This window comes from Zalophus californianus, chromosome 3, assembly GCF_009762305.2.
Source record: "Zalophus californianus isolate mZalCal1 chromosome 3, mZalCal1.pri.v2, whole genome shotgun sequence".
NCBI classification, from domain to species: domain Eukaryota; kingdom Metazoa; phylum Chordata; class Mammalia; order Carnivora; family Otariidae; genus Zalophus; species Zalophus californianus.
The window spans coordinates 186,173,277-186,200,319 of record NC_045597.1 but is presented as its reverse complement, the minus strand read 5'-3'; the positions used below and the strand labels follow the sequence as shown (position 1 = coordinate 186,200,319).

The window sequence follows — 27,043 nt, the reverse complement described above, 5'->3', positions numbered from 1 at the left end:
TAAAAACATTTAATGGGGGGGTGCCTGGGTGGCTCAGTCAGTTAAGTGTCTGACTCTTCATTTTGCCTCAGGTCATGATCTCAGGGTCAGGAGACAGAGTCCTGCTTTGGGCTCCGTGATGGGTATGAAGACTGCTTGAGATTCTCTTTCTCCTTCTCCCTCTGCCTCCCCACACTCACTCTCTCTCTTTAAAATAAAGAAATAAATCTTTAAAAAAATTCAATGTGTTGGATTCAGAAAAAGAGGCAAGTAATCCAATATTGAGGAAGATGTGAAAATTAGAAACCAGTGGATCTAATCCCAGAAACATTAAAAAGAAACCCAAGATGGCAGTCCAGCAGCAGCCCAAGGACGTTCTCTGATTGGAACAAATGATGATTACAAGGTACAGATGAGTGCAATGAATGACAGTAATACCGTAAGGGATGGGAAGAAGGAATTGGGAATACTCCGTTACAAGGTATCTGTGCTACAGATCAAATGGTATAAAGTGTATACTGAAATCTCTAGGCAACCACTAAAAACATTTGAAAAGAAGTACCACTGATATGTTAATAGAAGAGACAAGATGGGATCATACAAAATGCTAACTTAAAACCAGACAAGGCAGAAAAAGAGAAGGAAAAGGAAACAAAGCAAATGCAAGGAATAAGGAACAATAACAAACATGGTAGATATTAATACAGTATATAAATAATTACATTCAGTGTGAATGGTCTAAATGCTAATATTTTAATGCTAAATATTAAAAGCAGAGATTGTGTGGGGGGGAACTAAGATGGCGGCATAGTAGGAGGACCCCAGGTTCATCTTGTCCCTAGAACACAACTAGATAATTATCAAATCATTCTGAATACCCAAGAAATCAACCTGAGGACTGACAGAACAAACTGCATGACTAGAGGGAGAGTAGAGGCCACACTGAGGAAGGTAGGAAGTGCAGAGACATGGTTTAGGAGAGATATAGATCATGGGTGCTGCGGAGGGGAGGGAGCCCTGGTTGCAGAGAAAGGTGAGAGAGAGAGGAGCACACAGGGATACACACAAGGAGAACACTTCCCCAAAGCCACTGGCTGGGAAAATGAGCAGGGCTGATTTTCGTGAGTTCTTACAACCAGCAGGGCTTGCAGACTGGAGTTTTAAATGTTGTTGGGCGTGGTGAGATAGAGCCCTGAGGGTGCTGCCTTGCTCCTGGAGGGAAGGCAGGGAAACAACCAGGATATCAAAGAAGAAATTTAAAAATACATGGAAAAGACAAAGACAAAGGGACACCTGGATGACTCAGTTGGTTGGGCGTCCAACTCTCAGGTCATGATCTGAGGATCATAAGATTAGCCCCGAGTTGGGCTCTGTGCTAGGCATGGGACCTGCATAAGATTCTCTCCCCTTCTCCCTCTGCCCCACCCCCCATGCTCATGGGCAGTCTCTCTCTCTCAAAAAAAAAAAAAAAATACATGGAAACAAATGAAAATGAAAGCACTACAGTCCAAAATCTTTGGGATGCAGCCAAAGCAGTCACAAGAGGGAAGCATATAGCAGTACAGGTCTGCCTCAAGAAACAAGAAAAATCTCAAATAAACAACCTAACCTTAAACCTAAAGGAGCTTGAAAAAGAACAACAAACAAAGCCTATGGCCAGCAGTAGAAAGGAAATAATAAAGATTAGAGCAGAAATAAATGATACAGAAACTAAAAAAAACAATAGAACAGATCAATGAAACCAGGAGCTGGTTCTTTCAAAAAATTAATAAAATTGGTAAAGTCTTTACCAGACTTATCAAAAAGAAAATAGAAAGGACACAAATAAATAAAATCACAAAAAAGAGGCAAAATAACAACCAGCACCACAAAAATGTAAACAACTGTAAGAGAATATTATGAAAAACTATATACCAACAAATAGGGCAATTTGGAAGAAATTGGTAAATTCCTAGAAACATAAACTACCAAAATTGAAACAGGAAGAAATAGAAAACTTGAACAGATTCATTACTAACAAAGAAATTGAATCAGTAATCAAAAATCTCCCAACCAGCAAAAGTCCAGGGCCAGATGGCTTCACAGGTGAATTCTACTGAACATTTAGAGAAGAGTTAATACCTATTCTTCTCAAACTATTACGAAAAATAGAAATGGAAGGAAAACTTCCAAATTCATTCTATGAGACCAGCATCACCCTGATCCCAAATTCAAAGACTCCATTAAAAGAGAGAACTACAGGCCAATATCCCTGATGAACAATGGATGCAAAAATTCTCAATAAAATACTAGCAAATTGAATCCAACAGTACATTAAAAGAATCATTCACCACAACCAAGTGAGATTTATTACTGGGCTGCAAGGGTGGTTCAATATTTGCAAATCAGTCAATGTGATACACCACATTAATAAAACAAAGGGTAATAAACATATGATCCTTTCAATAGATGCAGAAAACGCATCTGACAAAGTACAACATCCATTCATAATAAAAACCCTCAGCAAAGTAGGGTTGGAAGGAACATACCTCGATATAATAAAGGTCATATACAAAAAACCTACAGCTAATATCATCCTTAATGGGGAAAAACTGAGAGCTTTCCTTCTATAGTCAGGAACAAGACAGGGATGTCTACTCTAACCACTGTTACTTAATATAGTACTGCAAGTCCTAGCCACAGCAATCAGACAACAAAAAGAAATAAAAGGCATCCAAATCAGCAAGGAAGAAGTCAAACTCTCACTATTTGCAAGATGACATGATACTCTATATAGAAAACCCAAAAGACTCCACCAAAAAATTGCTAGAACTGATAAATGAATTCTGTAAACTCACAGGATACAAAATCAACATACAGAAATCTGTTACATTTTTCTACACCAATAATGAAGCAGTGGAAAGAGAAATCAAGGAATCAGGCCCATTTACTATTGCACAAAAAACAATAAGATACCTACAGATAAACCTAACCAAAGAGGTAAAAGATCTGTACTCTGAAAACTATAAAACACTGATGAAAAAAATTGAAGAGGACACAAAGAAATGGAAAAACATTCCATGCTCACAGATTGGAAGAACAAACGTTAAAATAGTCTATATTACCCAAAGCAATCTATACATTTAGTGCAATCCCTATCAAAATCCAAACAGCATTTTTCACAGAGCTAGAACAAACAATCCTAAAATTTGTATGGAACTACAAAAGACTCTGAATAGCCAAAGTAATGTTGAAAAAGAGGGTTCCCCTCAAAACTGAGGCATCACTATCTGGACTTCAAGTTATATTACAAAGCTGTAGTGATCAAGACAGTATGGTACTGACACAAAAACAGACACATAGATCAATGAAACAGAACAGAAAACCCAGAAATGAACCCACAACTATATGGTCAATTAATCTTTGACAAGGCAGAAAAGAATATCCAATGGGAAAAAGAATCCCTTCAACAAATGGTGGTGGGAAAACTGGATAGCAACATGCAAAATAATGAAACTGGACCACTCTCTTAGACCATACACAAAAATAAATTCAAAATGGACTAAAAACCTAAATGTGAGACAGAAAACCATTAAAATCCTAGAGGAGAACACGGGCAGTAACCTGTTTGACATTAGCCATGACAACTTCTTACTAAATATGTCTCCTGAGGCAAGGGAAACAAAAACAAAAATAAGCTATTTGGACTTCATCAAAATATATTTGCCAATGATGTATCTGATAAAGGGTTGGTATCCAAAATCTATAATGAACTTTTAAAACTCCACACCCAAAAAACAAATAATTCAGCTAAAAAATGGGCAGAAGATATGAATAGACCTTTTCCCAAGAAGGCCAACAGACACATGAAAAGATGTTCAACATACTCATCATCAGGGAAATACAAATCAAGACTACAGTGAGATATCACCTCACAGCCGTCAGAATGGCTAAAATTAACAACACAGAAAACAACAGGTGTTGGCCAGGATGTGGAGTAAGGAGAACCCTCTTGCACTATTGGTTGGAATGCAGACTCGTGCATCCACTCTGGAAAATAGTATGGGGGTTCCTCAAAAAGTTAAAAACAGAACTACCCTACAATCCACAATTGCACTACTAGGTATTTAGCTAAAGAATACAAAAATACTATTTCGAAGGGATACATGCACCCTGATGTTTATAGCAGCATTATCAACAATAGCGAAATTATGGAAAGAACCCAAATGTCCATCAACTGATGAACGGATAAAGAAGATGTAATATATGCATATACACATACATGCAATGGAATATTACTCAGCCATTAAAAAAGAATGAAATCTTGTCATTTCAAACGTAATGGATGGAGTATTATGCTAAGCAAAATAAGTCAGTCAGAGAAAGACAAATACCATATGATTTCACGCATATGTGGAATTTAAGAAACAAAACAAATGAACATAGGGAGAGAAAAAAAGAGAGGAAAACCAAGAAACAGATTCTTAACTATAGAGAACAAACTGATAATTACCAGAGGGGAAGTGGGCAGAGGGATGGGTTAAATAGGTGATGGGTATTAAGGAGGGAACTTATTGTGATTGTATGTAAGTGATGAATCACTAAATATCTACACCTGAAACACGGTGTGTTAATTATCTGGAATTTAAATAAAAATTTGGAAAAAGAAAAAAAAGCAGAGATTGACAAAGTAACTACAAAAACAAGACCCACCACATACTGTCACCAAGAAAGAACCCATAAATATAAAGACTCAGGTTAAGAATGGAGAAAGAGGTACCATGCTAACACTAACAAAACAAACAAACAAACAAAAAAGATGGAGTAGCTACATTATTTCCACACAAAAAAAACTTCAGAACAAGAAAAATTATCAAGGAGAAAGAGGGCATTTTGTATGATAAAGGGGTCATTTTCTACAACATATATCTTCCTAAACACACAGCATCATATTATGTAAGGTAAAAGTTGATAAACAGTAATAGAAATAGATGAATCTGTTACTGCAGTTGGATACATGAAAAGCCCCCCCTTTTTTTTAGTAATTAATAGATCAAGCAGGTAGAGAAGCAATAAGAATGTAGTAGACCTGAATATCACTATCAATCAACTTGATCTATTTGACATTTTTGAAATATTCCATCCAACAGCAGCAAGATACACATATCCCTCAAGATTACGTGGAATAACAACCCTCACTAAAGGAGACCATGCTATAGGCCATAAAACACATCTTAACAAATTTAAAAGAATAGAAATCATAAAAAGTATGTTCTCAGACAACACAGGAATTAAACTACAAATCAATAACAGGAAGAGGTAGAAAATGCCCAGTATTTGGAGATTTAAAAATACACTTCTAAATAATGCCTGGGTCAAAGGAGAGGTCTCAAGAAAAATTAAGAAATATTTTGAACTAAAAAAAATGAGCATACAACTTATCAAAATTTGTGGGATGCAGGGGCACCTGGGTGGCTCAGTCAGTTAAGCATCTGACTTGATTTCAGCTCAGGTCATGATCTTAGGGTTGTGGGATTGAGCCCTGCATCAAGACTCTGTGCTGAGTGTGGAGCCTGCTTAAGATTCTCTCTCTCTCTCTCTGCCCCTCCCCCTATCCTGCTTGCTTGTGTGTGCATGCCCACACTCTCTGTCTCTCTCTTTCTCCAAAAAGAAAAAAAAAGTGGGATGCAGAAAAAGCAGGAATCAGAGAGAAATGCATTCCATTAAATGCATATATTAGAAAAGAAGAAAGATCTGGGGCTCCTGGGTAGCTCAGCCGTTAAGCGTCTGCCTTCAGCTCAGGTCATGATCCCAGGGTCCTGGGATCGAGCTCTGCATTGGGCTCCCTGCTCTGCAGGAAGCCTGCTTCTCCCTCTCCCACTCCCCCTGCTTGTTTTCCCTCTCTCTCTGTGTCTCTCCCTGTCAGATAAATAAAGAAAATCTTAAAAAAAAAAAAAAAAAAGAAAAGAAGAAAGATCTAAAATCAGTAACCTATGTTTCTCCACTTAGGAAACTGGACAAGGAAGAACAATTTAAGCCTAAAGAAGTAGAAGTAAGAAAACAAAAATTAGAGCAGAAATCAATGAAATTGAAAATAGGAAATAAAAGAGAAAACTCCACAGAACCTAAAGCTGGTTCTTAGAAAAGTTCTATAAAATTGATAACCTTCTACCTAGGCTAACCAAGAAAAAAAAGAGAGACAAAAGATACAAATTACCAATGTCGAAGTGAAAGTAGAATCATATAACTGATTCCAATGATATTAAAAGGACAACAAAAGAATACTATAAATAAATGTATTTCCACAAATTTGATGTTAAATAAAATGAACAAAATCCTAGAAAACCACAAACCCGCAAAACTCACACAAAGAGAGACAGGTCATTTGAATAGGCCTGTATCTACTTTTTAAAAAATTGAGTCAGTAATTAATAACTTTGAAAAAGCTAAGTACTAGGTTCAGGTGTTTTCACTGTGTAATCCTACAAACCATTAAGGAAGAAATGATGCCAATTTGCCACAGTCTTGTCCAGAAAATAGAAACAGAGGGAACACTTCTTAATTCCTTCAATAAGCCCAGCATTATCATAATATCAAAAGCAGATAAAGACAACAAACAATGAATCATGGAACACTACATCAAAAACTAATGATGTAATGTATGGTGATTAACATAACAATAAAAAATTAAAGAAAAAAAGCAGATAAAGACAAACTATAGACGAATATCTCTCAGAATATATATACAAAAGTCTTCAAGAAAATATTAGCAAATCTCATCCAACAATGTAAAAAAATTATACATCATGATCAAGTGGAACGTATTCTAGATATGCAAGTCTCCATTCAATATTCAGAATCAATCAGTGTAATCTACCATGTCAGCAGGCTAAAGAAGAAAATCTGAATGATATCAATTGATGCAGAAAAGTCACTTGACAAAATCCAACACCCATTCATGTAAAAACTCTCAGCAAACTAAAAATAGAGAGGAACTTCTTCAACTTGAGGATGAACATCTTCAAAAAACCCTCTAGCTAATGTTATACTACAGAGAACTGTACAGTTTCCCCTAAGATCAGGAACATGGCAAAGATGTCCCCTTTTACTACTCCTAGTCAACATCTTACTAGAAGGCATAGTTAGTGCAAAAAAAACCAAAAACAAACAAACAAACCCAAAAAAGTTAACATTAGAATTTGGGAAGGAAGAAATAAAATTGTTTTTATTTGCAGATTAAATAATTGTCTATGTAGAAAATCTCAAATAATTACCAAAAAAAAAAAATCTCCTTGAACTAATAGGTAACTATGGCAAGGTCATTGCACACAAGGTTAATATACAATGATCTATTGATTTTGTATATACCAGCATTGAAAAATTAGAATTTGAAATAAAATAAAACACTACCATTTACAATAGCACAAAAAATGTGAAATACTTAGGTATTAATCTAACAAAATATGTACAGGGTCTATATGCAGAAAATTATTCTAGAAATCGCAGGTTCACTGAAATCAGACTCTATAAAACCCTATGAAATGCTAAAAAATAGAATAAAAAGAAAACACAGCTTGCATTTTTTTGAGAGAAAAAACAAGGAAAACAATAGGACAGGAGTTCTAAAAGTTAAAACAGAGGGGCGCCTGGGTGGCTCAGTCGTTAATCGGCTGCCTTCGGCTCAGGTCATGATCCCAGGGTCCTGGGATCGAGCCCCGCATTGGGCTCCCTGCTCAGCGGGAAGCCTGCTTCTCCCTCTCCCACTCTCCCTGCTTGTGTTCCCTCTCTCACTGTCTCTGTCAAATAAATAAATTAAAAATCTTAAAAAAAAGTTAAAACAGAAAAAATACACATATGAAAATATACTATTTAAAATATTAAATGGAAATGCAAAAAAGACGATATTGAAAGGCACAGATGAAAAATGGAATCCAAGAAGAGAAACAAAAAAGACAAAGTGACACAAAACTTGTTAAAATCAAAGATAGGCAAATTATGGTATTCAAATGTAAACAAAATAAAAAATAAGGGTATTCATAACCATATCAAAGTAAAATCAAGAAACAGATAATGGAACAAATGTTTTATGCACGTTGAAAAACATTTCACCTCTAGTTTTTGACTCTTCACATATTCAAAAAATGATCAAAAAATACATGCTCTGGAGGCTCCTGGGTGGCTCAGTTGGTTAAGCATCCGACTCTTGATTTTGGCTCAGGTCATGATCTCAGGGTAGTAGGACTGAGCCTTGAGTAGGGCTCTGTGCTCACCAGGGAGTCTGCTTGAGATTTTATCTCTCCTTCTCCCTCTGCCCCTCCCCCCAGCTCTTTCTCTCTCTCTCATAATAAATAAATAAAATATTTGAAAAGTATACAGGCTTTGGATAAATTAGCAAGAATAATTTATCATTTAATCTTGTGACCTAAAAACAAGGAACACACCATTTTTCCCCAGTCTGTGAAATGTGTATCATTCTGAATCATAATCTTGGCCACAAAAGAAGTCTCAATAAATTACAAGTAGATGCTGAACAGGCTGCAGGTTAAAGAAAATAAACCATCCAGAGATTTTACAAAAGAAAACAACAAGTAATGTGTTGGATCAAAGAAAAGATAGACCTTGCGGTTAGAGACTACTTCAGAAATAGAGGAAGAGCAATATTCCATTGTAAATATTCACCACATCTTATTTATCCATTCATTTATCAATGGACACTTGGGCTGCTTCCATATCTTGACTATTATAAATAATGCTGCAATAAACGTAGGGGTGCATTTATCTTTTTGAATTAGTGTTTTTGTTTTCTTTGGGTAAGTAGTAGTGGAATTACTGGATCATGTGGTATTTCTATTTTTAATTTTTAAAAGAATGAGATCTTGCCACTCATGACAACATGAGTGAACCTAGACAGTATTATGCTAAGTGAAATAAGTCAGACAGAAAAATACAAGTACCAAATGATTTCACTTACACGTGGAATCTAAAAAACAAAACAAAACAAAAAATCAGACTTTTAAATTCAGAGAACAAACCGGTGGTTGCCAGAGGGGAGGTAGGTGATGGAATGGGTGAAATAGGTAAAGGGGATTAAGAGGTACAAACTTCCAGTTATAAAATAAATAAGTCACAGGGAGGAAAAGTACAGCAAAGGGAATACAGTCAGTAATATTGTAATAATGTTATATGGTAACAACACATGACGACTAAACTTATCGTGATGAACCCTGAGTAATGTATAGAATTGTTGAATCAATACACCGTATACCTGAAACTAATATAAAATTGTATGTTAATTATACTTCAATTAATAAAAAGATCAATAATAAAAAAATTTTAGCCTAAAAATCATGAAACCATCATACTAAGGAAAAAAAAGAGGAAGAAAAGTTAAATAATGAAATGAGTAAAGATGGTTCAACATTAGGAAATCTCTTTAAATAATTTAGTATGTCAACAAACAAAAGGAGGAAAAAAGCCTATAAATACATCCCTAAATTATTTTAAAAGGGAATTAGTAAGACCCCCAAACCTGAAAACAACTTGACTGTCCATTCAGCTGAATGGTTGCAGAGATTATGGCAAACCCATACTGTTGGAATAGTACGTAGTTATTTATTTCTAGTAATTTGGATGGAAGGGTGTAGTTTTATTGATAAATAAAAACATCAAGTTCAGATTAATATATTATGACTCCATTTTTATACAAATCAGAGTACTAAAAATCTTGCATTTGTGTGTAAAGTTTGGGGAAAGAAATACCCCAAGTTGTTAACATTGGCTTAGTGAAGAGCGTCAGGGTTCCACCCAAGTCCCTTCAGATCCTTCTTTCCTGTTTTTTTGGTAACATCAGAGGAAATACGAATAATAGAGCCAACAAAGCAAGACTTTATAAAGAGTAAGTATATTTTATACTCTCATAGCTTACGAGATAATATTGTGTCTATAAAACAACCAGGAAATTTAGGAATTTAAAAGTTGAGTTTTCAAATGAAAAAATAAAGGTAGGCAAAAGAATTAAATATTTAGGAATAAATTTAACAAAAAGCAAGTCTTACATGCTGAAAACTACAGCGCATTGCTAAAAAAAATTAAAGATCAGGGGCGCCTGGGTGGCTCAGTCGGTTAAGTGTGCCTTCAACTCAGGTCATGATCCCAGGGTCCTGGGGTTGAACCCTGTGTGAGGCTCCCTGCTCATCAGGGAGTCTGCCTCTTCCTCTCCTTCTGCCCCTCCCCACCTTGTGTGCTCTTTCTCTCTCTCTCAAATAAATAAAGTGTTCTAAAAAATTAAAGATCAAAATAAATAGAAACCATCTTCATGGATTGGAAAACTCAATATTTTTAAGATAGCAATTCTCTCCTAATTGATCTATAGATTCGGTGAAATTCCTATCAAAATCCCAGCAAGATTTTTTTCCAGGAACTGAGAAGTTGATCCAAAAATTTATGTGAAAATACAAAGGATACAGAATAGCCAAAATGGTCTTGAGGAACAGAGTTGAAGGATTTATACTTCCTGAATTCAAGACTTATCATAAAGCTACATTAATCAAGACAGTTACAGCACTAGCATAAAAATAGATACATTGATCAATGGACAGAATTGAGAGTGAAAAATAAACCCTTACAATTGATTTTCGAAGTACCAAGGCAATTCAATGAGAAAAGTCTTTTTGACAAAAAGTGCTAAGACATTTAAATATCCACATACAGCAAGATTAATTTATACCCTCACCTCACACCTAGACAAAAATCAACTCAAAAGGTATCGTAGATCTAAATATAAGAGCCAAATTCAGAGGCATGCATCTTATGCAGTCACACAAGGCCCTATATTTGGTTTAATGCCTTGCTTTCACTGTTATGAAATTCATAATGATTTTTGAACAAGGGTCCCTCCACTTTCATTTTTCACTGGGTCCCACAGATTATGTAGTATCCTGTGTACAAGAGATAATGATAAAGCTTTTCAAAGAATAGATAGAAAATTTGGGGATTTGGGGTTAGACTAAAAGGTAGCTACAATATCAAAAAGCATGATCCAGGGGAGCCTGGGTGGCTCAGTGGGTTAAGCATCCGCTTTCAGCTCAGGTCATGATCCCAGGGTCCTGGGATCAAGCCCTTAGTTGGGCTCTCTGCTCAGTGGGGAGTCTGCTTCTCCCTCTCCTTCTGTGGTCTCTCTCACTCTTACCCTCGCTCAAATAAATAAATAAATAAAATCTTAAAAAAAAACCCAAAAGCATTATCCACAAAAGAATAAATTGATAAATTGGAGTTCAAATAATTTAAGTCCTTTGTGCTTCAAAAGACACCATTAAGAAAATAAAAGGCTAGTCTCAGAGTGGGAGAAAATATTAGCCAATCATATTTCTAATGAATGACTCGTACACAGATATATTAAGAATTCCTACAACTCAATAGACAAACAACCCAATTAAATGATTGGCTAGCGATTTGAATAGCTTTTTCTTCAAAAAGATATATGGAAGGTAACAAACACATAACAAGATGCCCAACATCATTAGTCACTAGGAAAAAGCAAATTAAAACCAAAATGAGTTACCAATGTATACTTACTGGATTGGCTATAATCAAAGACATAGTTAGCGAGATTGTGGAAAAACTGGAACCCTTACACACTGCTCATGAGAATCTTTGGAAACACTGTAAGACAGGTTTTTAAAAAGGTAAGCATAACATTACCATATGACCCCAAAATTCCACTCCTAGGTATCAACCTAGAAATGAAAACCTGTTCACACAGATAGGTAAATATTCATGGAAGCCTTTTCCATAATAGCCAAGAAGTGGAAAAAATCCAAGTGTCCATTAACAGGTAAATGGATAAATAAAATGTGGTAGATCCATCCAATGGAGTATTACTCAGCAATAACAAGGAACAAAACATGAACACACGCTACAACATGGATGAACCTCAAGAATATTATGCTCAGTGAAGTCAGATGTGCAAGACCACATATGATATGATTCCATCTATATGAAATGTCCAGAAAAAATGAATCTACAGAGACAGGAAGGAGATTAGTAGTTACCTGGGGCTGGGGGGTAGGAATAGGGACTGACTACAAACCACCATGAGCAAACTCTGTGAGGTAATGACATGTTCTAAACTTGGATTGTGGTGATGGTTGCCGAACTCTGTAAATTTGCTAAAAATCATTGCATTGTACACTTAAAACAGGTGAATTTTACAGTATGTAAATTATACCTCATTAAAACTGTTGTAAAAAATAAAAAAAGTAGGCATGTTAACAGTTGAATAGACTCAGTCAAAAAGTTAGTTAGTTACATTTTTTTCTGGAATGTAAGAAAAAGGATGTGGAAACCATGAAAAAAATAAGATATATTGTATAATCTGATGTTTTGACATTCTGCCAATGGGAATTTTAGAAGGAGAGGAGAAAGAATGAGACAAAAAAATCAGATAAAAAGAGGAAAAACAATTTTCAGAATGCAAGCTAGAACTTTTTAGAAAAGTTTTTGTTTAAATTCCAGCTAGTTAACATACATTAGTTTCAGGTGTAGAATTTGGTGATTCAGCCCTTTCATACAACGCCCAGGGCTCATCACGACAAATGCCCTCCTTAAGCCCCTTCACCTAGTTACCCCATCCTCCCCCTGCTTAACCACCAGTTTGTTCTTTACACTCAAGAGCCTGTTTCTTGGTTTTCCTCTCCCTTTATCCCCACCCCATGTCCATTTCTTTTGCTTCTTAAATTCCACATATGAGTGAAATCATACGATTTGTCTTTCTCTGTGCATTATCAACCACAGCCAGATTGTGGAAAGAGCCCAAATGTCCATCTTCTGAGGAATGGATAAAGAAGGTGTGACATATATAAAGGAATATTACTCAGCCATAAAAAAAAACAATAAAATCTTGCCATTTGCTACAACATGAATGGAGCTATTATGCCAGATGAAATAAGTCAGTCAGAGAAAGCTAGAACTTTAATATTAAAAAGGCTCCTCAAGGGCAGAAAATGAATATTTAAAACCCATACCTAGACGTATTATGGTGAAATCTAGAACGTCAAGGATAACAAACAAATCATAATCGTTCCAGAAAGAAAAGCAGCTCACCCACAAGGGGTGAAAATCTGATGGAAGTTGGAATTTTCATATGCAACACTGAATGCAGGAAAACAATGAAACAATGGAACAATGAAAAAAATGTCCAAAGTTTTAAGTGAAAAACCATTTTGAACCTTAATTCTAAATATGCCCAAATGTTCATTTATGTATAAAAGCACAATGAAGACATTTTCAGACTCAAAAAGTTCACACAGGGCATAGGAAGAGGGATGAGAAAAAGAAAATCAAGTTCCAGTTTTTAGCTTAGGAAAAGATACCAAACAACTCCAGACATTGAGAGAATAATATAAGACTAAGTATGTTTATTAACAACTGAATTTCAACTAAAAAAAAAAGGCAGTACTTCCAATATATTGGACAAAAAAATACGGAACAAAGGAAATGCAATCAATCCAAAAACAGGTAAAAAAAGAGGGTGAGAGAATAAGAAGAAATTCTTGTAAATATTAGGTAATAACTAAGATAGTAAGAAGAAATATAGACACAGTAGTGATTGAAATAAACATTAGTGGAATAAACTGACATAAAATATAAGAATATGTATACTGGATAGGAAATAAAATTCAGGTATATGTATTTTTATTGATCTAAAATTGGTATATGATATTTCATAATTTAAGGTATACAACACAATAATTTGATATTTATATACACAACAAACTCACCACAATAAGTTTAGTTACTATTCATCACCATACAATTGTCCCAATCATCCATTTTGCCTACCCTCAACCCCCTCTAATAACCACTAATCTTCTCTCTGTATTTACGAAGGGTTTTTTTTTTTTATTTCTTTGTTTTGTTTTGTAGACTCCACATATAAGTGAAATCATATGGTATTTGTTTTCTTCTGTCTGACTTATTTCACTTAGCATAATACTCTTGAGGTCCATCCACATTGTCACAAATGGCAAGATTTCCTTCTTTTTCATGGCTGAGTAGTATTATATATTATATACTATACATATCACATTTATTATATTATATAATATATATCATATATATCATATCTTCTTTATCTATTAACCTATCAATAGACACTTAGGTTGTTTCCCTATCTTGGCTTTTGTAAATAATACTGCAAGGAACATAGGAGTGAATATATCTTTTCTTTTTTCTTTCTTTTTTTAAAAGATTTTATTTATTTATTTGACAGAGAGAGAGAGAGAGAGAGGGCACAAGCAGGGGGAGCAGCAGCAGAAGGAGAGGGAGAAGCAGGCTTCCTGTGGAGCAGGGAGCCCGACGTGGGGCTCGATCCCAGGACCCTGGGATTATGACCTGAGCTGAAGGCAACCACTTATCTGATTGAACCACCCAGGCACCCCAATATATCTTTTCAAATTAGCATGTTTGTTTTCTTCAGATAAATACCCAGAAGTAGAATTGTTGGATCATATATATGGTAGCTCTATTTTTAATTTTTTGAGGAACCTCCATACTGTTTTAAATAGTGGCTGCACCAATTTACATTCCCATTAATAGTGCACAAGTGTTCCCTTTTCTGCACATCCTCACCAACACTTGTAATTTCTTGTCTTTTTGGTATTAGCCATTCTGACAGGTTGTGAGGTGATATCTCACTGAGGTTTGGATTTGCATTTCCCTGATAATTAGTGATGTTGAGCATCTTTTCATGAGTTTGTTGGCCATCTGTATGTCATTTTGGGGAAAAATGTCTATTTAGAGCCTCTGCCAGTTTTTAAATCATATTGGTTTTTTGCTATTGAGTTGAGTTCTTTATGTATTTTAGATATTAACCCATTATCGATTATATGATTTGCAAACATTTTCTCCCATTTAGCAGGCTGCCTTCTCATTTTGTTGATTGATGGTTTCCTTTGCTGTGCAGAAGCTTTTAAATTTGACGTATACCACCTGTTTATTTTTGCTTTTGTTACCTTTGTTTTTGGATCAAATACAAAAATTCAACGCCAAGACCAGTATCAAGGAGCTTAGTAACACTTATGTTTTCTTCTAGGAATTTTATGGTTTCAGGTCTTACATTCAAGATTTTAATCCACGTGGGTTAATTTTTATATACATTATATTCTATTTATTAAGGGGCATCTAAAAAATTAAACAGCTCAAGAAGACTGAAAATAAAGGGATTGGAAAAGACACACTAAACAAATGCAAAGAATGCTTTGTAGCAGACCTAAAATCAGAAGCAAATAGATGTTGAAAAGCATTACAAAGAATGTAGGTTATTTCATACTGATAAAATACATACTTCACCAGACTGTATGGTAGACCTCATGATCTGTAAGAAAATCTCTTTAAAATCCTGAGGGGACATATTTTACATCTATGTAGTGGCAGAGCTAGGGTTCAGAGCACCCTTCCCCAAACTTCCTACCTATCCCCTGAGCTCCAACCTTCCCTCCTGGCCAGCATTAAATAGCACACTATTAATCACTACATTATATTACTTTTTAAACATGAAGGAGCTGCAAAATCACCCTGCCCTCTCCCCCTACTACAATATCAGTTTCAAATAGTTTTCAAGACAATTCTCAGCAAGCCTTCAAAGAACAGAAAATATCCACATTAAATAAACCATTCCAATACATTTTTAAAATTTTCAAATCACCCCAAATCATTTTAAGACTACTATGTTTCTGCTATAAATACCAGACAAATGAAAGTCCTCAATAATTAGCAAACCTAATTCAACATACATTAAAAGGCTCATACACCATGATCAAGTGGGATTTATTACAACGACACAAAGGTGGTTCAATATCAGCAAATCAATCAACATGAAACACACATTAATAAAATGAAGGATACAAGTCTTACGATCATCTCAACAGATGCAGAAAAAGTATTAGATAAAACTCAACATCCATTTATGATGAAAACTCTCAACAAAGTAGGGTTAAAGGGAACACACCTGAACATAATAAAGGGCATAAATGACATACCCACAGCTAACATCATGCTCAATAGTAAAAAGCTAAAAGCGTTTTCCTCTAAGATCATGAATAAAGTAAGGATGTCCCCTGTCTTGCCACTCGTGTTCAGCGTAGTACTGGAAGTCCTAAACTATAGCAGCCGGACAAGAAAAAGAAATAAAAAGCATCTGAATTGGTAAAGAAGTAAAACTGTCACTGTTGGCAGATGACATGACAGTATATATAGAAAACCCTAGAGACTCCACCAAAAGAACTAGTAGATCTAATAAATAAATTTGGTGAAGTTGCAGGATACAAAATTAATATACAGAAATCCGTTGTATTTTCTACACACTAATAACAAGTTAACAGAAAGAGAAATTAAGAAAACAATCCTGTTTACAATTGCACCAAAAATAATGAAATACCTAGGAATAAATTTAACCAAGGCAGTGAAAGACTTGTACTCTGAAAACTATAAGACACTGATGAAAGAAATTAACGATGACACAAATAAGTGGACAGATATACTGTGGTCATGGATAGAAAAAAATTAATGTTAAAATGTCCATACTACCCAAAGTAATATACAGATTCAATATAATTCCTATCAAAATACCAACAACATTCTTCACAGAACTAAAACAAATAATCCGAAAATATGTATGGAACCACAAAAGACCCCAGGTAGCCAGAGCAATCTTGAGAAAGAATAACAAAGCCGGAAGCATCACAATCCCAGATTTCATGATATACTACAGAGCTATGATAATCAAAATAGTATGGTACTGGCACAAAAATAGAAAGATCAATGCAACAGAATAGAGAGCCTGAAAATAAACCCGCACTTATACAGCCAAGTAATCTGTGACAGAGGCAAGAATATACAATGGGAAAAGGACAGTATCTTCAATAAATGGTGCTAGGAAAACTGGACAGCTACATGCAAAAGAATGAAACTGGACACTATCTTACACCATACACAAAAATAAACTCAAAATGGATTGAAGTCCTAAATGTAAGACCTAAAACATACGACTCCTAAAAAAAAATAGGTAAACTCTTGGACATTGGCTTAACAATATTTTTTTTAAGTACGCTCTATGACCAACATGGGGCTTGAACTCATGACCCTGAGATCCAGAGTCACATAATCTACCGGTGCCACAAATGGTCTTAATGATATTTTTTTGGATCTGTCTCTTTAGGCAAGGGCAACAAAAGTAAAACTAAACAATTGGGAACTACCTCAAACTAAAAACCTTTTGTACAGTGAAAGAAACCATCTACAAAAGGCAACCTAGTGAAGGGGAGAAGATATTTGCAAATGATATATTCCATCAGCGATTAATATCTAAAACATAAAGAACCCCTACAACTCAACACCAGAAAAAAACAAGCAATCCAATTAAAAAATGGACAGAGGACCTGAATAGATATTTTCCCAAAGAAGACAGACAGATGGCCAAGAGACATAGGAGAAGATGCTCAACATCACTAATCTTCAGGTAAGTGCACATCCAAACCATGAAATGTCACCTCACACCTGTCAGAATGGCTCGAATCAAAAAGATAAGAAATAACAAGTGTTGGTGAGGATGTGGAGAAAAAGAAACACTTATTCTCTGTTGGTGGGAACATAAATTAGTACAGCCACTATGAAAAAGTATGGAGTTTCCTCAAAAGATTAAAAATAGAAATACCATATGACCTAGCAATTCTACTTCTGGGTATTTATCTGAAGAAAATGAAAACACTAATTCAAAAAGATACGTGCATCTTATGTTCATTGCAGCATTGTTTACCATAGCCAAGATACGAAAACAATGTAAGTTTCCATCGATAGAGGAATGGATAAGGAAGATTTGGGGTATATATATATACACACACACACACACACACACACACACACATATATATATAATGGAATATTATTCAGCCATAAAAAGGAGGAAATCTTGTCATTTTTCAATGACATGGATGGACCTAGAGGGTATTATGTTAAGTAAAATAAGTCAGAGAAAGACAAGTAGTACCATCTGATTTCACTTACATGTGGAATCTAAAAAATAAACAAATGAATAAACACAACAAAGCAGAAACAGACTCATAAATACACGGAACAAACCGAAGATTGCCCGAGAGGAGATAGGTGGGAGAATGGGTAAAAAGGGTGAAGGGGATTAAGAGGTACAAACTTCCAGTTATAAAATAAATAAGTCAAGGGGATGTAAAGTACAGCACAGACAATATAGTCAATAATATTTTAACAATTTTGTATGGTGACAGAGGGTAACTAAACTTACTGTGGGGATCATTTCATAACGTATATACATGTCAAATCACTACCTTGTACACCTGAAACTAATATAATATTACATGCCAACTATACTTCAATTAAAACAAATCCCCCCCAAAAAAACAGAACCCAGTAAACAAAAAAACAAAAGACATCAACTCGCAAATTCAAGAAAGTCTAGAAACCCCAAGAGGATAAACACAATACAAAAACAAAAAATTTAAACATTTTAAGAAACAAACAAATCTAGACTTATTACGGTATAAATGCTAAGAAAAAAATCTTAAAAGCATTCAGAGAAAAAAATTCATGAACCACGACCTCAAGCAATAAACTTTGAAAACTGACAGCTAATCAGCTAGTCAGTCCATGACTGTAAATTCCTGGTGTGGTGGGGCAGGATTCAAAAACCCCAATCTCTCCCAACTCCCACAAGCAAGACAGCTTTAAAAAGCATTTAAAAATGTTACTGAAGAGATGAAACCAGGCAAAGGTAAAGGTGAAAGGAGAAACCAGAAAGGCAAGCAAGCACAGAGCCACTTTTGACTTGAGGCATTTGCTGATCCTAGGGAATGAGAACCTCGGGTTTGACAACTTTAAACGGTGAGGGGGACAGAAATGAAGTCTGGAGTCCACACGAGGTGGAGGGTCCAGCCGGAGTCCCAGCCACCACCACACATCTTCCCAGTGAGAATGGAGTGGAGGGGGCAGCTCTGGTCTTGGAACCACCTGGCTTCCCCCGAGGTGCTCTCAGACCCTGACTTGGGTTAAAGCGTTCCCGGAGGTACCTGGATGCGGCAAACCGAAACTCCTTCCAAAGTCGTGCCTTCATTTCAGTCCTCGATTTTACCTAAAAGGAATTTTCCCAATACAATGCTAGTACACAAAGATACCAAGCAAAATAATCTTTGTGAACAGAAGAGAATGTTTCCCTTTTCTTTGTGGAAAGGGGAAAATGGTAACTTTATAGTGGAGGAGCCTGGCAAACACCACCTTCATTAAATGATCAAGGTCAACTTCCCTGGTGATAAGTCAGGATGGCATATATCCCCTGATGTGATGTGAGGAGGAGATTGGCTTAACAATATTTTTTATTGTTAAATAAAAAAGCTAGATGCACCCTCTGTGCACTTCACCTCCCTGGTATGCCCTCATAAAACCTACAAGCCCAGGCTAATCATGAGAAAACCATCAAGATGAACGCAAGTTAAAAAGCAGTCTACAAAATGCCTGACCAGTACTTTTCAAACTGCCAAGGTTGTGAAAGACAAGGAGAGACTGAGAAACTGTCACACACCAGAAGTGAATAAGTGACAGGATGGCTAGATGCAAAGTGGAGTCCTGGATTGGATCGTGGAACAGTATATTAATGTGTATTAATGGAAAATGTGTATTAATGGAAAAACTGATGAAATTGAAAAAAAGAGTCCAGGGTTTAATGCACAGTGATGTTACCAATATTGATTTTTCAGTTTTGAAAAATGTACCACAGTCATGTCAGAAGGATAATGTCACAGGAAATGAATCTGTACTGTCTCTGCAACTTCTTTGTAAATATAAAATTATTCCAAAATTAAAAGTTTGTTTAAAAAAATGTGTGAGTGAGAACAGGCAGAAATAACAGAAAACAGGGCCACAAACACCTCCCATGTTGAAAGTATCAGATGCCAATATAAAACTTCTTTAATCTGTTAAGTTTTTTTATAAAGCCTTTTTATAAAAGAAATCTAGGGCAAACATCACCCATAATTGTGCAGTGATAACAACTTTCCCTTTGGGATTAGGATCAAGACAGAATCATTACTATCAGTACTCATGTTCACCATATACAAAGTCCTTGCCCACGCAATAAGGCAAGAAAAAGGAATAATAAGTAGAGGGATTAGATCAGAAGAAACAAAACTGTCATTATGTATCCATGTAAATCCATATATATATATATATATATATATATATATATATATATATATATATCTCCATAGAAGTCCTTAGAATTCAAGAGTTTGGCAAAGTTTCCCTTTATTTTTTATCTTAGTAACAAGCAGCTAGAAAATCAATTTTAAATTATGTAGATTTGATAGCATAAAGATATCAAGTATCTATGAATAAATCTAGCAGAAGAAGTGTAAGACGTCTAGGTAGAGAAATATAAATTTTACTAGAAAATATTTTTTAATTAATAATATACCATAGTAATGAGATAGAAGACACAATGTTATAAAGATATCAATTCTCTTCAAATTGATTTATAGATTCAGTGCAATCCTAAACAAATTCGCGGCAAGATGTTGACAAGCCAATTTGGAGATGCAAAGGGCCAAGCCACTTTGGGGGGAGAGAAGAAAAGATTTACTTCAACAGATATCAAAAGTTCATCTGAAGCCATGGTCCCTGTCACAGCATGGTGTGCAGGGCTTAAGGTGGGGCTCTCACAGCCAACGGTGGAGGAGAGAGCTCAAGAAACAGGTCCTGCATACATGACCACTGGGTTAGCAAAGATCAGGGGGGAAAGGATGGTTTAACTAATTAAAGATTTCTCAGGAAAAATGGGTAAGAATAAACCTAGAGCTCTCAAACTGTAGATCAGATGGGAAGCAATTCAGTCTCCGATAAGACTGGACATTTCAGGGAAAGAACTCATTCGCGCAGCTGTGTAAAGTGGAGGTTGGGGGTCCATCATGAGTGAAACGGAATATAAAACCACCACGGGCACATGATAAAGCCAGTAAAGCAGCACAGAAGCCAAACTGCAGACAGAATCAACCTGGAAGAATAACCTGGAGGATGCAGAAAACCTCCCCAAAGCACTTACAATCACACAAAAACTTCAATAAATACAGCGAGAGCCTGAAGATGGGATGGTAAACACACACACACACACACACACACACACACACACACACACACACACACACAATGTGGTTTACAGTGGAGCCTGCAGAGCTGTAGAAACAAATTAAGATGCCCCCAAATAAACACAATCAACTTAAAAAAATAGAAATAACAAGAAATGAAAAAATTACTAAAAATTAAATAATTGTCATGGAAGAAAAGTTTGAGACAATCATTCTGAGCAGAAAGTAAAAAAGCAAAAGAGAGGAATATTCAGGGAGCAGATAAAAGCTGTGAAGGCTAATGTTGCTTCAAAGGAAGCACAATTTTGCCCCACAACTGAGAAAGAAAACATTTTTTGAGATGTAAGAGAAGGAACTTGGCTTGCTGTGAAGGTAGACTTGAATCTGCCATCTTAAGAGCTCAAGAGCTGTGGCTGAACATCGTGTATGGAATTCACCAGTAACTTTTCCGCATCACATTAATTATTTATAACAACAGAGGGTGTGTCTAGCTTATAAAATCAATACTATAATAAGTCTACACTGTAAATTTTAAGTCTTAATAAGATCAAGTCACCATAAACAAATTTCAGAGACAAGGAGAGTATAACTTTCAGAATATTTAGCAAATTCTCCCTTCTCACTAAAGAAACAACAATCATGTCAACCGAGTAACACTGGCAATAAATAAACCAGCAATTCATAGAAGAGGCAAATGGCCAATGAATACTGTCCAACCTCCCATGGAATCAGGAAAATGAACATTAAAACAAGATGCAACTCTTTACCCACCACCTTTGCAAAGTTTGGGTGTGGGGAGATGGATTATCTCATTTGATATTGTTAAGAGAATATATTGGTTCAGCTACTTTGAAAAACAATCTGGCAGGATGTATAAACAAGTAAATATTAGTAACCACTGCTTCCACGATTCCACTTTTTTGGTTGTTGACACAAGACAAATACTTTTAAATGTGCAAAAGTATCAGGAAATAGATGATTCTTATCATAGCTTGTTGGTAAAGCGAAAAACTGAATATAACCTAAATGTCCATCAATGGGGGCTGGGAGGGATAGTTTAAAAATTATGGTATATTGATTCTATGGAATAGCATGTAGCTCTTAAAAAGAATGAGGTAGATCTATATTAAGGTGATCTCTAGGATTTTCACTATTAAAATAAGAGAAAATGAAAAATGCAAAACAGCATATGCAATATAATCCCATTTATTAAAAAACAAGGCACAAAGTGCATATTTAGGTAACGAAGCTATACATAGAAATGCATAGAATAAGATCTGAAAGGCTATGCCAGAAATACTTAATAGGACCCGGTGTGGAAGCTGCCAGGGGGGTATGTGATAAACAGGGCTCTTTCCCTCGACATACTTCCATTTTGTTCAAAAATTTATGAACAAGAATGTATAATGCATTTCTTTTGTATTAAACAATAAATTGATTAAAATGTTAAGTAATATTATTTCTGACCCATTAGTAGAGAAAAAGATAGGATTTCTGCCCCCCCTTTTTTTTGGGGGGGGGGTCAGAGACATAACCCATTCCAGAACAGAAAATTATAGTCAAGATAAAACCCCTGAGCCTGCACTACTCTTTGGTTTTCTTCCTTTTACTTCCTTAGGTCAAGATGACGAGGAAGAACCCAGCCCCGCAGCCAGAGAGGAGCAGGGCCCAATGGAGGCCTGTTCACAGGACAGATGTGAGACCACAGCACCCCATGGTTGAGCCTAAGTCCCGTGTTGACCCTGAATTGTACATTTTCTTTGCACTGACTCGTGAAGGGAGAGGAGGCGGGCGGGAAAGAAGGTTCAGAGGTCATGACGAGGAGACAACAAATCCCTGTGGCAAGCCTCATAAAGAGCCGGGACTTCAAACAGGCCTCCAGCTGAGCAGGGTTGCAAAACAAGAAGGTCATGTGTGCGGTGGCAAGCTGGATGAACACCTGATTTCCTCATTAGCTCTCCCTGCCCTTTCATATATGGCAAGCCGGCATTCTCGCAAACCAGGTCTAAAGTAGAGATTTAGTTTAGTGTCTCAACTTCAGAGTCTTTAGAAAGACAGCACAGCAGGCCATGGCCAGAGAGACAGGGGTGAGAGGGAAGGAGATCAAGACTGACCTGGTGCTGAGGTCGCTGCCTCCATCGGCCATCTTCCCACTCCGGGCCCCCCTGGGCCCCGCCTGGGCCCTGCCTGGGCCTCAAGTGTGGCCTCCGAACCCTCCGTTAGGGTGGCCTGGTTCAGGGTGGCTGCCGAGCCCAGAGCAGGAAGTTTGTGAATTGCCTCACACACAGGGAGCTCCGCCCAAATGGGGAAAAGAGAAGTGAAAGTATCTCTGAGTTGCTGGGCATTGTCTCTCTCCTGCAGCTCCACGAGGGTTCTCAGGCCCCAAGACATGTAACAGCAGGAATGGAGGCCGAGGAGGGACGATCAGGGCCCGGAGGAGCCGGGCCAGGCCCCAGGGGTCCACTTGTTGGCGCAAAGACACAGAAACATCTCTGTGTCCTCAAGCGCTTCCTGCCCTTCTGTCTAAGAGGGTTTCTGAGTGTAATGGGGTGGGCAGGGGGGACCTCCGTGTTTGCCCCTTCCCCTCGCCGACATGGCTGGGGGCCGCGAAAGAGGGAAAGACAGAAACTTCCCATCTTCTTCCTTCCTGTGGGAGAGCCTGGACCCAGCAAGGTCCCAACATGGGAACACAGGGCTGGAGAGAGCCCAAATGCTCAGCATCATAAACCAGGGGAAATGTGCTTAGTGTTCCTGGAAATCCGCCAGAGGTAAGAGGGAAATCTGCAAGGCCACAGCCAAGGCAGTGACGCTGGTTAACATCTCAGGTGCCTGGGTTGAAGGTGTCCTGACACTAGGGCTGCTTCCCCACTGCAGCCCTGCGACACCCGAAAAGCAGTCACTGGAATGCTGAGCAGCATAGGCTTCCCTTGGATGGAAAGGGAGGCTGGAACTGACAGGGCCTGGGCGCACACGGGGAGGTGAGCCCCGCGGGGAGGGTGACCCTCCGCCCCGGAGTCCGGTCTGTCCACAGATTTCTCCTTCGGACCTGAGCCATCATTGCACAAAGCCTGAGAAGTGACCCAGAAGACTTCATTACATTTGGAAACTACAGGGGAAGGAGGTTTCTACCCTGTTTCCATGGATATTCTGTCTTTCCCCCAAAGAAGCGAATGGCAGTCTGGCTGGGATTCCAGGATGCTGACAAGGACTTCTCTACCCATGGGCCAGGTGTCTACACCAGGCGCTGCACACGCCTGGGTCTCTCTGCCCCTCTCTCTCTCCCTCCCTCCCTCGCAGGGGTGGAAGGACTAGTAAGCTGAGCCACTGTTGGGCACAACTATCCTCTGCTTCTGGCCTCCACGGGACACAGATGACACCAGCCTTTTCTAGTGTCCCCTGTCCCTCTCCTTCTCTGTCAGGGGAGGCCAGGGCTCTGTGGCTTTTCCAAGGTCAAGCGCGCAGGGACAGGAGCTTGGGGGGCCGTGGGAGGCTGGGGGTGTGTATGATTGAGTGGAGCAGCCTGAGGCTGTGTGGATAAGCTCAACTGCGGGGGGGGGGGTTCGGTTTGAGGGATCCCTTTTTGCTACACACTAAGCCATGACTCCCAATGTAGCTTTTATCGGGAAGAAAGCTGGTATTTTGAATCCCATCTGTTTCGCTTTTATACCGATCTGTCCACCGATCTGGAACTGGGGTGAGGGAAAGGGATGCACTTCGGAGGGGCCCACTAACACCCCGAATTGGGTCCAGCATCTGGGTACATATCTCTTTCCACGAGTTCTCATCTACCTGTGCTCCAGATGGGTAAAGAGGCTGGGAGTCCTACCCTCTTGCAATTGCATGGTCATAATACATAATATTTCAGTGTTGAGGGGCTGAGGTGGGGGCGGAGCAGAATCTCAGCGACTGTCCGGGTGGTGGCTGAGCTGCAGACTCCTGTCATGGCAAAGTTTGTACAAAGCCAGAGGGATCGCTGGCGGTGAAGGGGGAGGGAAGAGAGTGACTCCTTGGAGAGGGGGCTGGGAAGAGGCCTCTGGGGAGAGGTTAAGGGGTGCAGGCTGTGGGGAGTGACGTGATGGAGAGAACCTCCGGGCAACTTGCGAAAGCCGTCTGGGCCACTTTCTGAAGGCCTGCCCTCCCCTCTAGTGATCCTGCTCAGTATTGCAGTCTCCTTAGAACGGGCTTCCGTTGCCTCTTCAGAGAAACTGAAACCGAAAATCCTTCTTGTAACTATTTAACCCCTCGAAACTAGTAGTAGGAGCACCATTATTTCTTTCTACATGAAGGTTAACCAATTTAAGGATTTGGTTCTGAGATGATTTTGATATTTGGCAGCAGCACACACAGACAAGCTTCTGGCCTGGACAGAGAAGTCCATACCTGCTGACCATCATCCGGAGGCGAAGGGAAGGGAGGCTGCCTTACCAACAGGAGCTCTGGCTAGAAGTGGGTGTGGTTGGGGAGACCTTGGGCACTCCCAGGGCACCGGTGCCTGGGGCTGAGAAAGTCCCGCGCGCAGAGGATGAGGTTGGCCTCCGCAAACCGTCAGCTTAACGGTCCTGGCCCAGGGGAAACCCAACTAGTCTAATGAGCTCTCCCCCAGGGCCAAGTCCTACCTGGGGCCCGTGTTTCCCACATGCACAAGTACTGTGCTCATGAAATGGGCTGGCACCCGGGAGGACCCAGCACACTTGTACACAAGGACCACGAGGGTCTGGCCAGGTCATCAAGTGGCCCCGGGAACACAGAGGTGTGGCCCTGAAGCTCTCCACCACGCTCTGCGGGCCATCCCATGTCTCACCTTAGAATGAGGTTTGTCAGCAGCAGGTAGGTTGCAAAACTGCACAGTTTGTCAGCAGCAGGTGGCCTCCCTGGTGTTCTGGTCCAGTGGTTCATGGGCAAGACCACAACCAGCAGAGTTGTACTGATTTCTCAAGATGATGACACTGAAGTTGAAACCTCACCTCTCTCATTTGACTCTGGCCCATTACCCTGGGGCATAAAGGGAATACAGGGAAAGTTCCCTGGAGGTCGGATGCCATTTCTGCAACTTCTCCTGTCATTTGAGAATGGTCAGTGGGCTCAGTCTTGTAGGTGACACCCTCCCCTCTATAGAGAAAGGAGACCCCCTCTGCCTTTTCTGGGCATTCCATCTATAGTCTATGGCACTCCCTCCTATGAACAATTCAAGGTGTTGGAAGGGGGACTTCAGCCTCCTGAATGTGGAGTCAGGGTGAGTGAGGGGCTCACATATATCCAAGAGCCTGGATCCCAGGCCAAGATGTGAAGAAAATAATGGCTTTTGGGGGCTGTGCCTGCAAGAACCCAGTATTGGAAATTGTGTCCTCGCCCCCTAGGGAGCTTGAGTAGGTTGGGCCTCAATTTACCTCTTGCCATCAGACAAAGGTACATTGTAGGAACCCAGGGGCTATTATATTTCCTGAATAGTCACAAAGTAAAGGACACTTCAGGCCACAGGCAGTGACACAAGATTTTGCAAAAACTTCGAAGAGCGGACATGTCCAAGGGCATGCAGAGAGTATCTGCCACGGGCTCCGTCACTGTTCTCAGAGACCCTGGGAAGTGGCCATAGACACCAGACAAGCCAGAAGCTGGGGTCACGTCATTTTGCAGCTAAGACTTGTGCTCCTGAGACCTCAAGGCTGGGGTCCTGCATCTTCCTCCCCATCCAAACACAGGCAACCATAGATGGGCCCTCGGAAGTGGTGGGGTGGAGCGTGGTCCTCCCTGCCTCCCCAGCAGCTCTGGCAGAAGATGTAAGACAAGTGTCTCAGCTCAGGGCCAACCCTCCCCTGAACACTTCCCACTCTGGTTTCCAGTGGGGATACAGTTGACATTACCACTAGAGGAACTTAGAGGGCATTGTTTGGTATGAACCAGTGTAGACTCTCTCTGTCCCACAC

The 27,043-nt window shown here is 38.7% G+C and overlaps 1 protein-coding gene across 6 annotated transcripts in view; it reads right to left on the bottom strand.

Annotated features, from left to right (window-relative positions):
- Positions 1-23,398, bottom strand: part of SP100 (SP100 nuclear antigen) — a 93,235-nt gene extending 69,837 nt beyond the window's left edge. For all 6 annotated transcript variants that reach the window (XR_004819956.1, XM_035726594.1, XM_035726597.1 and 3 more), the window contains exon 1: positions 23,234-23,398. Coding sequence is in view for 5 of the 6 variants with exons in the window: in XM_035726594.1 (XP_035582487.1) it covers positions 23,234-23,265 (32 nt within the window). In the remaining variant the exon portion in view is untranslated. The remainder of the gene's footprint in view (positions 1-23,233) is intronic.
- Positions 23,399-27,043: the final 3,645 nt, after the last annotated feature.